Genomic DNA, 13,157 nt, shown 5'->3' on the forward strand with positions numbered 1-13,157 from the left:
ATCTATAACTCATAGCTACCCTATAATAAGATTTTTTAAATGTTTGTGTATTGAATGATAACTTCTCTCTGTATAAATTGGAATAGTTAGTAGTTTAACATCAGCCAAATGATTCTGGAAACATAGGTTGTGAGTTCCCTTTTTAACTTCTAAATGGTACAGATGTTTAGTGTTATAGCTGGAATATTCTTCTTGGGAGACCAAAATCTGAGAAATCCTCTTTTTTTGTGCTGGGTGATTCTGCCTGTTCTGAAACCAGCATCCCTGACCCAGCTTTGTCTTTCATCCAAGAACTGTAGGAATGCCAGGGTGAGAGCAGCCAGGCACAGATGTGATATAAATTCTATCCCACCACTAAAAAGTTCATCTCAAACTAACAAGCAAACACCAAAGAGTCAACTGATACTTAATCAGCAATGCTGTCTTTTCCATTATGCTAGAGTATTTTAATGTGGTGTTTATCATGGGCAAAATGTTTGCTTCTAGAATTGCTAACATTTCTAATGCATACATTCTTTCTTCTAAGTTTAGCATGAAAAAGCAATTATAATCTGAATGGCATATTTGTCCCTAAATGGATTCTTTATTTGGAAATCAATAACTTTGTTTCAGAAGGAAAATAAATATTTGGCATGTTGGTGATTTGAGATTTTTTTTCGCACCACCAGAAGTCTTTGTCCCTTTCTTTGTCTTATGAATTACTGAATTTAAGTCAGTGTTATGTCTTCCTAATTAAAATCATTTTTAGAATTCAGTTGGAGAAATAAAAGGCCTGTGAATCAAATGTAATTGAGAACCCAGTGACATCGGTAGCACAACGATTGTTCAAACTGATTTGACTCCAAATTTATTTGGAGACATGCTTTTAAAATTCATGCTTTTTTTTTTTTTTTTTGGTTGTCAAATGATCCTTTATTTTTCTTTTTCCTTTGCAGTTCTTAACTAGCTGGGCACTCCACTGCACCACTGTTGATATCATCTATGATGTCATGAGGGTGGCGGCCATCAACATTGCAGCCCACAGACTGGGCAGTCCCCAGGATCTCTTTAATGGTTCCAGAAAGTTCTCTAGCTAGAGACCGGTGCCGCATCTGCCGGGCAATGTTGACGATCTCATCAAAAGTGATGTTTCCACTGTGCTTAATGTTTTTCTGCTTCTTTCTGTCCCTTGGTGGTTCCTTGAGGGCTTTGATGATCAGGGCAGAAGCAGAAGGTACCACCTCAATCTGGGCTTGTCTGTTCTGAATGGTCAGTTTCACTGTAATCCTCAGACCCTTCCAATCACCAGTTGCCTTGGCTATGTCATCACCGACCTTTTTTGGAGACAGGCCCAACGGGCCGATCTTGGGGGCCAGGGCAGACGTGGCACCGACTTCCCCACCGGTGCACCTCAGGTACACGACTTTGATCTCGTTGGGGTCAAACTTAGGCGGCATGGTGGAGGCGGCTGGTGTCGGATGAACCCGGATTCGGGACGACCGAAGAAAGTTGCACCTTCGCCTCCTCCTAGCCGAAAGCCGAAAAAAAAATTTTTTTTTTAATTCAAGTTTCAGCACAGTTTATAAGCAGCTCCGTTTTATGGTCTAGCAGAGAGAAGGTATTTCAGATGGAAGGGACAGTGGAAGGGTAAGAGCAATAGAGGAGTTTGAAAAGAAGCATAAAAGCAATGGTCTTGCTTTTACACCCAGACTTCCAGGTGAGAGCTACATCAAGGAGACCTTGAATTGTCTTCTCCTGGCAGTCAGACTGAAATACATACAGGTACTTAATATAGCTGTTGGTGACTAGAACTCATACAGTTCGGCATTTGCCAGCCATGAAATTTCCTCTTTGCCTCACGGGTCAATGCCAAAGCCTCCAGAATCCTTGTAATGTCCAGCTATGAAAGGGTAGGAGTCTGGAGTCCCCTGGGTCTGGATGACCTGCCATCCTGAAAATCTGGGAGACTTGGTCTATTCCATTCCATCTTGAGAGATCCTGATGTAGTTGGGAATTTAGGTTTAAATATTAATAGATGATTTGGGGCCTAACTCTTAGCTGTTTGGTTTGGGGCAAGTTATTTAACTTTTCCCAAGAGTCAATTTCCTGATTTATAAAATGTAGCTACTAATAATTGTTGGGTTCCCTGGTGGCTCAGTCAATAAAGAATCAACCGGCAATGCAGGAGACCTGGGTTTGATCCCTGGATCCGGAAAATCCCCTGGAGAACGAAACGGCAACCCACTCTACTATTCTTGCTTGGAAAATTCCATGGACAGAGGAGCCTGGCAAGCTACACTCCATGGGGTCACAAGAGTTGGACATGACTTAGTGACTAAACCACCATCATAGCTGTTGTATTTAGACAACAGTAATACTTATCTCACAACATTTTGGTGAGAATCTAATGAACTGATGCATGTCAAAATCTGGATACATGTATATGTATGGCTGAATCCCTTTGCTGCCCACCCGAAACTATCACAACATTATTAATCAGCTGTACTCCAATACAAAATACAAAGCTTTTTAATATTCTAGCACAATGCCTCATGACAAACACACAGAAAGTGTATTGTAAAAAGAATCTTAATTTAAAAGACCTCAGATTCCCGAGGGGCTCCTGAAAAGAATTTACTTTTTCTGAGGCAAAGATGTCCTCTCATACTTGAAGCAAAACAACTGCTAGAAGATTTCTCTTAGCCATAAAACCCAATATCTAAGACAGAACAAGTTAGTGGGCTGGGCTCACAGTAGCCTCAACACCTCCATGGCAATCCTGGAGACGTGCCAAGGCACTTTTGGAAAACTACCAGAAAGACTGATCCATCATCATTATAGAGCTGGTCCCTCATCAGCCATCTGCCCCTTCCCCAGGGGAAGGAGTCTGGGTCCAAGGGAACAAATTAGGCCACTATCATCCCAGGTTGTGTTTATTCACTCTCCTTCTTACATCAAATTTTTTTAAAACATAAAGTCTGCAGAAAATCCAGATACAATAAAATTCCAAATTTTAAGTAATAAAAAGGAAAAGAACAATCACACTACAAGAATTAAAGTAAGGAAAAAATGTTATAATTTTGTAAAAGAGCAAAGAGAGAAAGGAAGGAAGTGGGGGAGGAGGGGGGGAAAGGAAAAGAAGGGAGGTCCTAGTCTTCCCAACAGCCAAGGCAACAAGGGAAACCTGATGGTCTCTTAAGTTCCAGTCTCCGCATAAAGGACACTAGCCAGATCATCAGAGGAGGCAAGCATTTTCTTGGCCTCATACTCTGAGATTCATTTATCAGGTAAACCTCTAAATAAGAAATACTGAGTAATGTGATATATAGATCTTTGATATCACTTGGAGTTATTTTTCAATGTCATGTTATTCTGTATTGCACATCTTTCTGTCTCTACTCAGTTCTCATTAAAAGCCCATCGTAAGTGATAATTCTGTGAATCTAGTATTGTGGAGAGGTGGGGAGATTGTGGAAGCTATCAGTGAAAGAACGGAAGGAAAGTTCTTGGAGGGGATGAAGCTGTTCATGATGAAGATAATTAAAGCAGAGGCTGATAAAGAATAGTGAAACCAAGGAATTGGAAGGGCCATCAGTTTGGATGTTGAGATACCTTACTAATTTGTGAGCCAGATGATAAACTCACCTAGTTCTCAGAAATTAAAAGACTTTTCTAGAAATTGTGCAGATGGCAGAATCAAGAATAAGAAGGGAGGGTAAGAGAGAAAGTGAACTGAAGAAAGGGCTCAGTGCTTGCAACCTGCCGGGCCCTCTGCCAGTAGCCTGAACGGTGAATTCTTTAACCTTCACCACCACCCAGCATGATCTTAGTCTCTGAGCGGCAGAGGCTGGTGTCAAACTGTGCTGTCTGTGCCCCTTCACACAAGCCATGGAGGTGACCCCTATGGGCTTCCCAGGAGGAGAGTTTCAAGAGAGAGGGTAGAGCTAGGAAGAGAGCGGCAGAGAGGAACCAAACCATGCGAACCCTCACATCCTATGAGTTCCAGGTACATGGAGAAAGTGTGGTCTATACAATGATAGTTTTACAGGGAAAGTCGGATTTCAGTTCTTGTGTAAAGACCAAAAAAAGTCAGAACACAGTTGAAGCTGAAAAGGCAGGGTAGGTAGAAGAGCCTGGGAAGAGAAGAGCAGGCAACGTGGGGAATAGCTGGCAGTGGAAGAAAGGGCGGCTGGCGGTCCATTAGTGATCCAGAAGAACTGTTAATTGTATTGAAATAACCCCACCCACATTTCAGATAGAATGTTGATGTAGTGCCAGAGCTACTCTGGTCCTGAGAGGCAGACCCTTCCCTCATTTTAAACTTCTTCTACTACACCCCTCTTCAGCAAAGTAGCTACTCCTGGGTTACCTACCAGCATACCCTCCCTTCCACATACCCACCCTTTCCTGTGATGCGTTCTTTTATGACACTTTATTTTTAAAAATCCCTTGCATCTGTCCAATCTGTATACTCCAACCAGATTTTATCCTGTTTTTAAAACTTGGAGGGAAAAATTAAAAGCAAGGATAGGCTATGACTCGCCCAGTCCTCAAGTGAATCTAGTTATCAGTCCCTCTCATTCATGAATTTAGACTCAGAATTCCAGGAAAACACGTTCATTTCCTATTTAAAGTATATTTAATTCATATTCTGCTTTGTGGGGGATAAACAAAGCTATCTACCGAACAAAGTGCCTCTGTGTCTACTTGTAATTGAATCATCATAGAATCATTTATACGTAAATAAATAATAATAATAACCATCATAAAAAAACAGGCTGAGATTGTTAAAAATTAATCCTTTGCTGCTTTATGTTAGGAAGGCAACATGAGTACAGTTGGACGTCAAAAGGACATGCTCATGTGGAAATTGTTCAGATGAGGCTCGGTTTGCAAAGGAAATGATGTTGGCTGATGGAAATAGTCTAGACATGCCTTATACATAGTGACTCCAGAGGTCACGGAATCCTCTAGGGGAGGATCCTTAACCAGCAATAGGAAACTTTAAGTAGATGACTTCTCCTCACACAGCTAATAAACAGAAGGGGTATCTCTTGGGGATAGGAGTGAGGAACAAGAAAATATCACCCTATTCCCTTGATTGTAGGACAGTGATTTAATAATAGCTTTTGACTTGTTTGCTTTGGTGAGGAGGCAAGAGGAAACTGGGGAGTGGGGACAGAAAACAAAGAGTGCATTAAACATTCGTGTTGCATGTAAGCCGTGCTCCCATTTCACAGACATCGAAACATATGAAAATGTGCATCTTAGAATCAAAGAGATATGGTAGTAAGGCTCGTAATACCTTTTTTTAAAATAGCACAACTACCACTTCTTTAGATTCCACCTGTAAGCAATATCATATGATACTTGTCTTTTTCTGTCTGACTGACTTCACTCAGTATGACAGTGAATCTATTTACAAAACAGAAAAAGAGTCACAGAGCTGGAAAACAAACTTATGGTTGGGGGCTTGCCTCGTGGCTCAGACAATAAAAAAACTCCACCTGCGATGCTGGAGAACCAGGTTCAATCCCTGGGTCGGGAAGATTCCCTGGAGAAGGGAAAACAAACTTATGGTTACCAAGAGGGGAAGGGGGTAGGGAAGAGATTGGGACTGACATTTATTTACTACAGTATATAAAATAGATAATTAAAATTAAAAAAAATAAAAATAAAAAACCTATTTAGTAAACCTACTGTATAACACAAGAAACTCTACTCAATATTCTGCAATAACCTATATGGGAAAAGAATCTATAAAAGAGTAGATATATGTGTGTGTGTGTGTGTATGTATATATATATATATATATGACTCAGAGATATATATATATATCTGACTCTCTCTCTATATATATATATATATATATATATATATACACTCTCTCTCTCTCTCTATATATATATATATATATATCTGACTCACTTTACTATACTGCAGAAACTACCACAGCATTGTAAATCAACTATACTCCAATAAAAATTAATTTTAAAAAACTTAAATAAAATAAAAATAATACTAGTAGGCATTTGTTCTTTCCTTGTGGTCATTTGCATGCCCTTAGTAAGAAAAAATATATATTAGAGTAACTTTTCAGAATAGCCTTAGTTTGGCGTCCTCAGGAAGAAAGCACTCTTGTAAACTCAGATAGTTTCTAACATGTAGACCTGTTATCCTGGACCTAGAACAGTGACATACTGGGAGGCAACTAGCTAATTTGACTAAAATATTGAACCTGGTTAGAGCCACAAATGCCAACCTTGCCAGCCTTGCATTGTCCAGAGGAGACAGAGGGCCATCCCTCAGATGACCCATAGGACTCATTTCCTGCATGGGCATACCGGCATCCCTCATCTTGGTGGTTGCGTGACAACCTAGAAATATGAAGGTTTGCCCCTGTACCTTAACAAAGTGGAGGAGGGCTGAGTAAGTGCAGAACGAGAATAGAATGAAGTCTCTGTCCAACCTGGCATAGGACGCCATTCGAGAATAGGTCTCTTGATACCAAGAGAAAGAGCAGAGAAAGGAGAAGGTGCAGAGAAGAGGGAAGACTGAGAGGGAGGGAGGAGGGGAGACAGACCACTCCCAGGACTCCCTCAAGGAACTAGGAGAAGATTTGCTGGAGACCACACTCTAAGGTACCCTAGTCCCCTCCAGATTCTCTCTCCACCCTGCTTCTCACCGTCCTACGAGTGCCTGGTGTCCCAGAAGAGGGGGCTTCCCATCGTTGGTATGTTTGAGTATCCCACTCACTACAGTGCTCTCCTATCTCTTGACCTCAACTATAATGATACTCCCCATAGAGGGCTTCCCCTGTGGCTCAGCTGGTAAAGAATCCACCTGCAATGCGGGAGACCCGGGTTTGATCCCTGGGTTGGGAAGATCCTCTGGAGAAGGGAAAGGCTACCCACTCCAGTATTCTGGCCTGGAGAATTCCATGGACTATGCAGTCCATGGGGTCACAAAGAGTCGGACACGACTGAACGACTTTCACTTCAATTCACTTCACTTCACACCCCATAGAAAGTGAGTCCCCAACTTACATTGCCCAGAAAGCTTTCCCTCTTTCAATGACCATCTTAAATGCTACCTTTTCCATGGAATGTTTCCTTGAGCCTACCTCTTTGCAATCTTTTTTCCTTCCTAAACCACTTCTCTCATGTTTTGTTTCATGATCATTTATGTCCTTGTCTTACTTTCCCTGGCATAAGTTCATTCAGAGCAAAGATTTTGTCTTAGTAATTTTCCATCCCTTGAGCATGTGAAACAGTCATTTGAAGTCTCGTCAAGTATTTAGTTGAATAAAGAGAGTGAGAGAAAAATAATGGAGGTAATTCAGACCCCAGCGGGCACCTGCCTAGGGAACGCGAGTCAGCAGTGCCACCAGAACCACCTTCAGAGGGTTCCATCTTCCCTCCTGCCTCTCACAGGTGAGGTTCTTACTAAGGTAATTTTAACTCTGGTATTTAAAAATGTTTTTCATTCAGACAACATGGCAAAATAACTACTTCATAAGCTACTTAACCCAAGAAATTAGCTGTTTCGGTGTAGAAGACAAAATCTAGCTGCTCTGGATTTATTGTAGGGCAGGATGTGAGACTACAAGTGGGCAATTTTCACCTTCCATACATCCCATAGTAGATGAGTCCCCGCTGAATCTCTCCACATACCACACTACAAGCCTAGTTCATTCTCTAGTTACTAGTGTGTCTGCTTTCTGGAGCAGATGTGAGCTGCTTAAACGCGAGGAACCCTTCTTCCCTACCTGAGTCTTACCAGCTCCTGCCTGGCACTTAGTAGGCACTTACTAGTTATTCATAGAATTACATTTCAGGCAAAGTAAAAGAGGAGACTCTAAAGTCTGATCTGTGATTTTTACTCTATGAAAGATATTACTGAGACAATGGACAAGCTCTATTAGATAACAGAATGCTATATCTAACTCTACTAGACAATAGAATTGAATCAATGTTAATTTCCTGATTGGAAATTGTACTCTGTCTGTGTAAGAAAATTCTTTATTTTCAGGAAAAACGCAATGAAATATTTCAAGATAAAAGGACATCATGCTGGCTACTTCCTCTTAAAGGATTTGGAAAAAAATCACACACACACACACATATAAATGTTAATATCTGGGGGATCTAGGTGAAGGTATTCAGAAATCCTTTGTACTATTCTTATAACTATCATATAGATCTGAAATTATGTTTTTAAAAAAGTGAGAGGGGAGGAAACTCTATTCTGGCCAAGAAGTCCCTGAAATCCCCAGCCCACCCTTGCCTTAACCTCAGTAGGTCAGAGAAATTTTCAGTGGCTTTTGAACAAGAATAGATGACACAAAAACCCAACAGCTAGGAAAACCCCACCACAGACAGCTACGAAAGACTTGGATTCTGATCAACCTAGGATTCTGTGATTTCTTTCCCAACCACATTTGGGAATCCAGGGCTCCTCCAAGTAAAGGTCACCTTCAACTTTTCACCTTTCTCCTAAGCTGAGAATTCCAGGAGCACTGAAGGATAGTAATGATAATAATGATATATGATTATAATGATAATAACTCATGATAGTTATTATTCATTGACAACTTGCCCTGTGCCAGACACTATGCTGAGAATTTTTCATCCATTGTCAGAATTCCTTCTCACAGAATTCCTAGGACTTAAAAACTATTATTTTACTCATGTTGCAGAGTTGGACATGACTGAGCGACTAAACAACAAATGCTGAGATAGCTCAGGCTTATAAGGATTTATCTGGGCTAACAAATGGTATGTTACTTCAGGTCCTCCAAAAAACTGATGCCAAGTAGAGATGAAATGGAGAGATTTTATTGGAGGAAATCCCCACAAAGGATAAAGCAAAAAGATGTAGGCAGGGTGACCCTTCAGACAGTAACACAGGTCTGACCTGTGAAGAAGGAGGAAAGGAGGCCTCCTCCACCTAAGGCTCCCTTGGCCCCTCTTCACCCCACAATCTTGGATTGGGGGTCTGAGTTTTTGCATAAGTTTATCATTTTTATGTCCTAAGAGCTAGAGGTGTGATGGTACATTTCCTCTGACAGGTGAGTCCTCCCTTCCTTCCTGCAATGTAATTCTTACAAATTGCAGACTTATTTTTAAATTCTGTCAGTGCTCCTATTTTCCATAGCTTATGCAGTTACATTTTTTTCTCAGAGATACTGCAGAATGAGCTATATAGTTCAGAAGATTACCTAATTAATGAACCAGGCCTGATATTTTTCCTAAGCAATTCCTTGGTGTTATAAAACATCAAACTTTAATCATAATTTCATGGAGAAGAGTATCAGCAATGATAAGGCTTTATACCTTCTCAGGATTACTAGAGGTCACATCTGGCATCAAGAAAAGGTCAGGCAGGGAGTTCCCTGGCAGTCTAGTGATTAGGATTCAGTGCTTTAACTGCCATGGCCCAGGTTCAATCCCTGGTCAGGAAACTGAAATCCCACAAGATGCACAGTGTGGCATGGTCAAAAAGATAAAGAAAAAAGATTAGGAGTATATGGGAGTAAATAAGAATAGCATCTGGCCTGGCCCTGGAAAGAAGTAAGTTTTAGTTAAAGCTCTTAGGCCTTTGTTAAGAATGAATTTTCATAAAAATCTCAAAAAGATATCTACCACCAATTATATATATTTTATATAAATCAATACTTTTCTCTCTCTTGATGACAAGCCCTTGAAGGGTCTACAATTTATATGAAGGCCAAGCATCAGTGACATAGATAACCTGCCTCTTCTAAATAGGTCTTATACTTTTACAGACACTTGCTGATGCTATGATGATTAATGACATGAGACTATATCTTAAAACATTGCTAAGCTTAAGAACAGATATTATCATTGTGTTATTTCTCAATCCATAGATACTAAAAGTACAACTGTCAACATGCAACAACTTTGTGATGTTTTTCTGAGTTTCAATCCTGTAAAGCAATTATCCTTCAATAAAAAAAGAGAAAGAAAAAGAAATCAGCCTTATAGTCAAGATTGGGGAGCTTTGCTGTAGAAGCAATTCCCTGTCAAAGACACTGGGCGCTGTATTAAGTTCCTGCATGTCCTTGGGTTACTGCTGCTGCTGCTGCTAAGTCGCTTCAGTCGTGTCCAAATCTATGCGACCCCATAGCCAGCAGCCCACCAGGGTCCGCCGTCCCTGGGATTCTCCAGGCACGAATACTGGAGTGGGTTGCCATTTCCTTCTCCAATGCATGAAAGTGAAAAGTGAAAGTGAAGTTGCTTAGTCGTGTCCGACTCTTAGTGAACCCATGGACTGCAGCCTACCAGGATCCTCTCCCCATGGGATTTTCCAGGCAAGAGTACTGCAGTGGGGTGCCATTGCCTTCTCCCGTCCTTGGGTTAGGCCTTCCTTAAAACTGATACTACATTCTCAATAGATCCTTTGGCGGTACTTCCAAACCCACCTTAACAAGGCAAAAAGTAAATCTATTTGCTGTAAGATGAATAACAATGTGGAATATCATCATCATATGCTAATTAATGAAACAAAATGAAAGAACTGTGTATTTATTTGTGTATTCTAGAAGCAGAATCTAGATTACAAATTCTATGTGAGCAGATTTAATTGGATGGATCCAATTTCATTTAGTACCAGTCTATTTCATCTGTTTATGAATTTTCACAGTATAGTACAAATTGGCACCACTCTAAGGACACAGAAGTATGGACAGTTAAATTGGTCTTTTTCACACATAGATGTAAAGCCCCTCTACGTAGCAATCATTCAGACACTACCAGTACCAAAAAAAATTGTTTAAAAAATAAGCCAAAGTCATTCAGAGAGCACTTAAGAATTTTTTTTTTTTTTCAGGTTTTGGGGATGGATTTTATTTGGGCTTCTCACAGTGGTTAGAGCCACTCTGTCTTCAGAACAATCACAGCACAGGAAATGCATCACCGAGACTGCCCAGAAAAGTCTGACCAGCTGAATCTTATTGCTTAAAATACATATATTCACAAACTGACAAAGGGTGATGTGCCTCATACAGGAATGTGTTAGCAATTGCAAATCTTCCGACTGTAGCACCAAACCCTTGACCCATCCCTTTCTTCTCACTTGCCTGGAACACCAGTCTCCCTCAACCTCCCCGGCCCCTCAAGGGTCCTTCAGCTCCCAACTCCCGTGCGTCCATGTGCAGGGCAGCCTCAGGCAGCAGGGGCCAGGACTCGAGTCCAGCTCCACCCGCCGCATTTTCATTTTCTTCTTCTCGTGCCTTTAGGGTCAGACACTGCAGTGAACCCAGCAGTAAACCTGCACACCAGTTCCCCACTCTGACTGGAGAAGGAATCTTCAGAGGGCCAGAATCCACCCCTTTGACCAGTTAACTCAAGCAGGGTTCATTTTGGTAAAACTTAATAGCCTTTGAGACACTTCAGTGAGTTGTTTAAGATTTAAAAAAAAAAAAAGGCGTCAGGAAAGGCATCTGAGGGGGGTTGCAGGCACACTCCTGCCTGCTCTGGCCACACGTCGGCCAAGTGCTGGACCTCAGCAGAGGGAGGTAAGCCCTATGGCACTGTGGTGGCCGTCAAAGCCTCCTGGCAATTCTGGGTAGGGCCGATGCCTGGGCCAAAGCCAGTCTGAGCTTGACCCTGAAGATCCAGTCAAGCTTCTGTCTGAGGTTCCACCTTGGCCCTCTGTCCCGAGGGGGTTTGGACCCCCCTGGGGGCCGATGCCGAGGGCTAGGAGCAGCTGGGGAAAGTGGACAGGTTCAGAGCACTTTCCACTTACAGGGAACAGGACACAGGCCTCCACGCGTCCATGGAGCAATGAGGGAGCACTTAAGATTTTGAAATAACACCGGAAAGCACTTTTAGTGCTTTTTACAGTTCCTGCTAATCTTGTAAACTTCATATTTAAAGTACATACTTAGAGATATATCATAAGGCTAAAATTTAGAGATTTGGTGAAAACATGATTTCATTTGTTACATAATCAAGTTCTTATATTTGAAATTCAAGTCTTAATTATAATGTGGAATGAGCAAAGGTGTTATTTTAAACATGCCAACACATAGCTACAATTCCCTGATATGTTCTATATATGCCTAGTTCCACATATATAATCCTTCATTTGGCCATTACAAAAATTAATATATATAAATACATGTACTCACCCAATGGGAACAGGTCAGTTAGCACAAATCTCTTTACCTAAGGATTAGTTAGTTTAAATTCAATCTACTTTTGATTGGTTATTTATCTGCCCTTATATTACACTCTCTTTTGCTTCTTGTGGGCAATTAACTCAGGAGGCAGTTTGAAATGGCCAGGATGAAACCCATTGTAATGGGCTTCTCAGACATAATTTGCCAGAGTTTCTTTTTCTATTTTTATTGATGCATTTGTGCCATGATACTAACCCACAGATTGAAACGAGGATGATACCCAGCATGGTGTATTCTGACATACTAAACCTGAGACAGCAGTCTTTCCTGGATTATTATTTTGAAACTATGTAAATTAGGCATCTACACCATAATAGAACTGTTGATTCTTCTAGCTGTACACCGGATGTGAAATTGCTATGTTTCTGCTCATCACAAACCACCTCAAACAACTGCATCCATCCTGCAGGTATTTACTGAACGCCTGCTGTGGGTTTGCCATTATGCGAGATGCAGGTGGTACCCTATGGTGTGGCAGAGGTAGGCAGATATTACCAAGAACTCATGCTCCCTCTTCCAGTGTCGACGTGTTCCCTAGGAAGTGGCTGCCTAGTTAGGAGTTATACTTCCCAGAACCCCTGTATCTTCGATGGTGTCATGTGGCTAGTTCTTACAATGAGGATATGTTTGCAAGTGATCTATGTCCCTTTCGGGTCAAGGTGATTGTAACTGTGGCCCTTCTCTATCCCCTCTTTCCCCTACTGGAAGCAGAGGACTCTGAGTTCTAGAGGCCAGAGGAGCCACAAGATGGAAAAAAGCCTGGTTCCCTGAATAACCACGTGAAGGGAAGCTGCTCACTCACCAGGTGAGAATAAGGGAGGATTTAATTATACAAAGGTGCTTTCCTGATGGTTCGGTTGGTAAAGAATCCACCTGCAATGCAGGAGACCCTGGTTAGATTCCTCGGTTGGGAAGATCCCCTGGAGAAGGGATAGGCTACCCACTCCAGTATTCTTGGCTTCCCTTGTGGCTC

General features: G+C 41.4%; 1 protein-coding gene across 1 annotated transcript; it reads right to left on the reverse strand.

The window, feature by feature from the left end:
* Positions 1–877: 877 nt before the first annotated feature.
* Positions 878–1,523, reverse strand: LOC122686110 (60S ribosomal protein L12). The gene has a single exon (XM_043891218.1). It carries the CDS (start codon positions 1,434–1,436, stop codon positions 939–941), a length of 498 nt encoding a protein of 165 aa, XP_043747153.1. The 5' UTR covers positions 1,437–1,523; the 3' UTR covers positions 878–938.
* Positions 1,524–13,157: the final 11,634 nt, after the last annotated feature.

The sequence above is a fragment of the Cervus elaphus genome, chromosome 29 (genome assembly GCF_910594005.1).
Source record: "Cervus elaphus chromosome 29, mCerEla1.1, whole genome shotgun sequence".
In the NCBI taxonomy this organism is placed as follows: domain Eukaryota; kingdom Metazoa; phylum Chordata; class Mammalia; order Artiodactyla; family Cervidae; genus Cervus; species Cervus elaphus.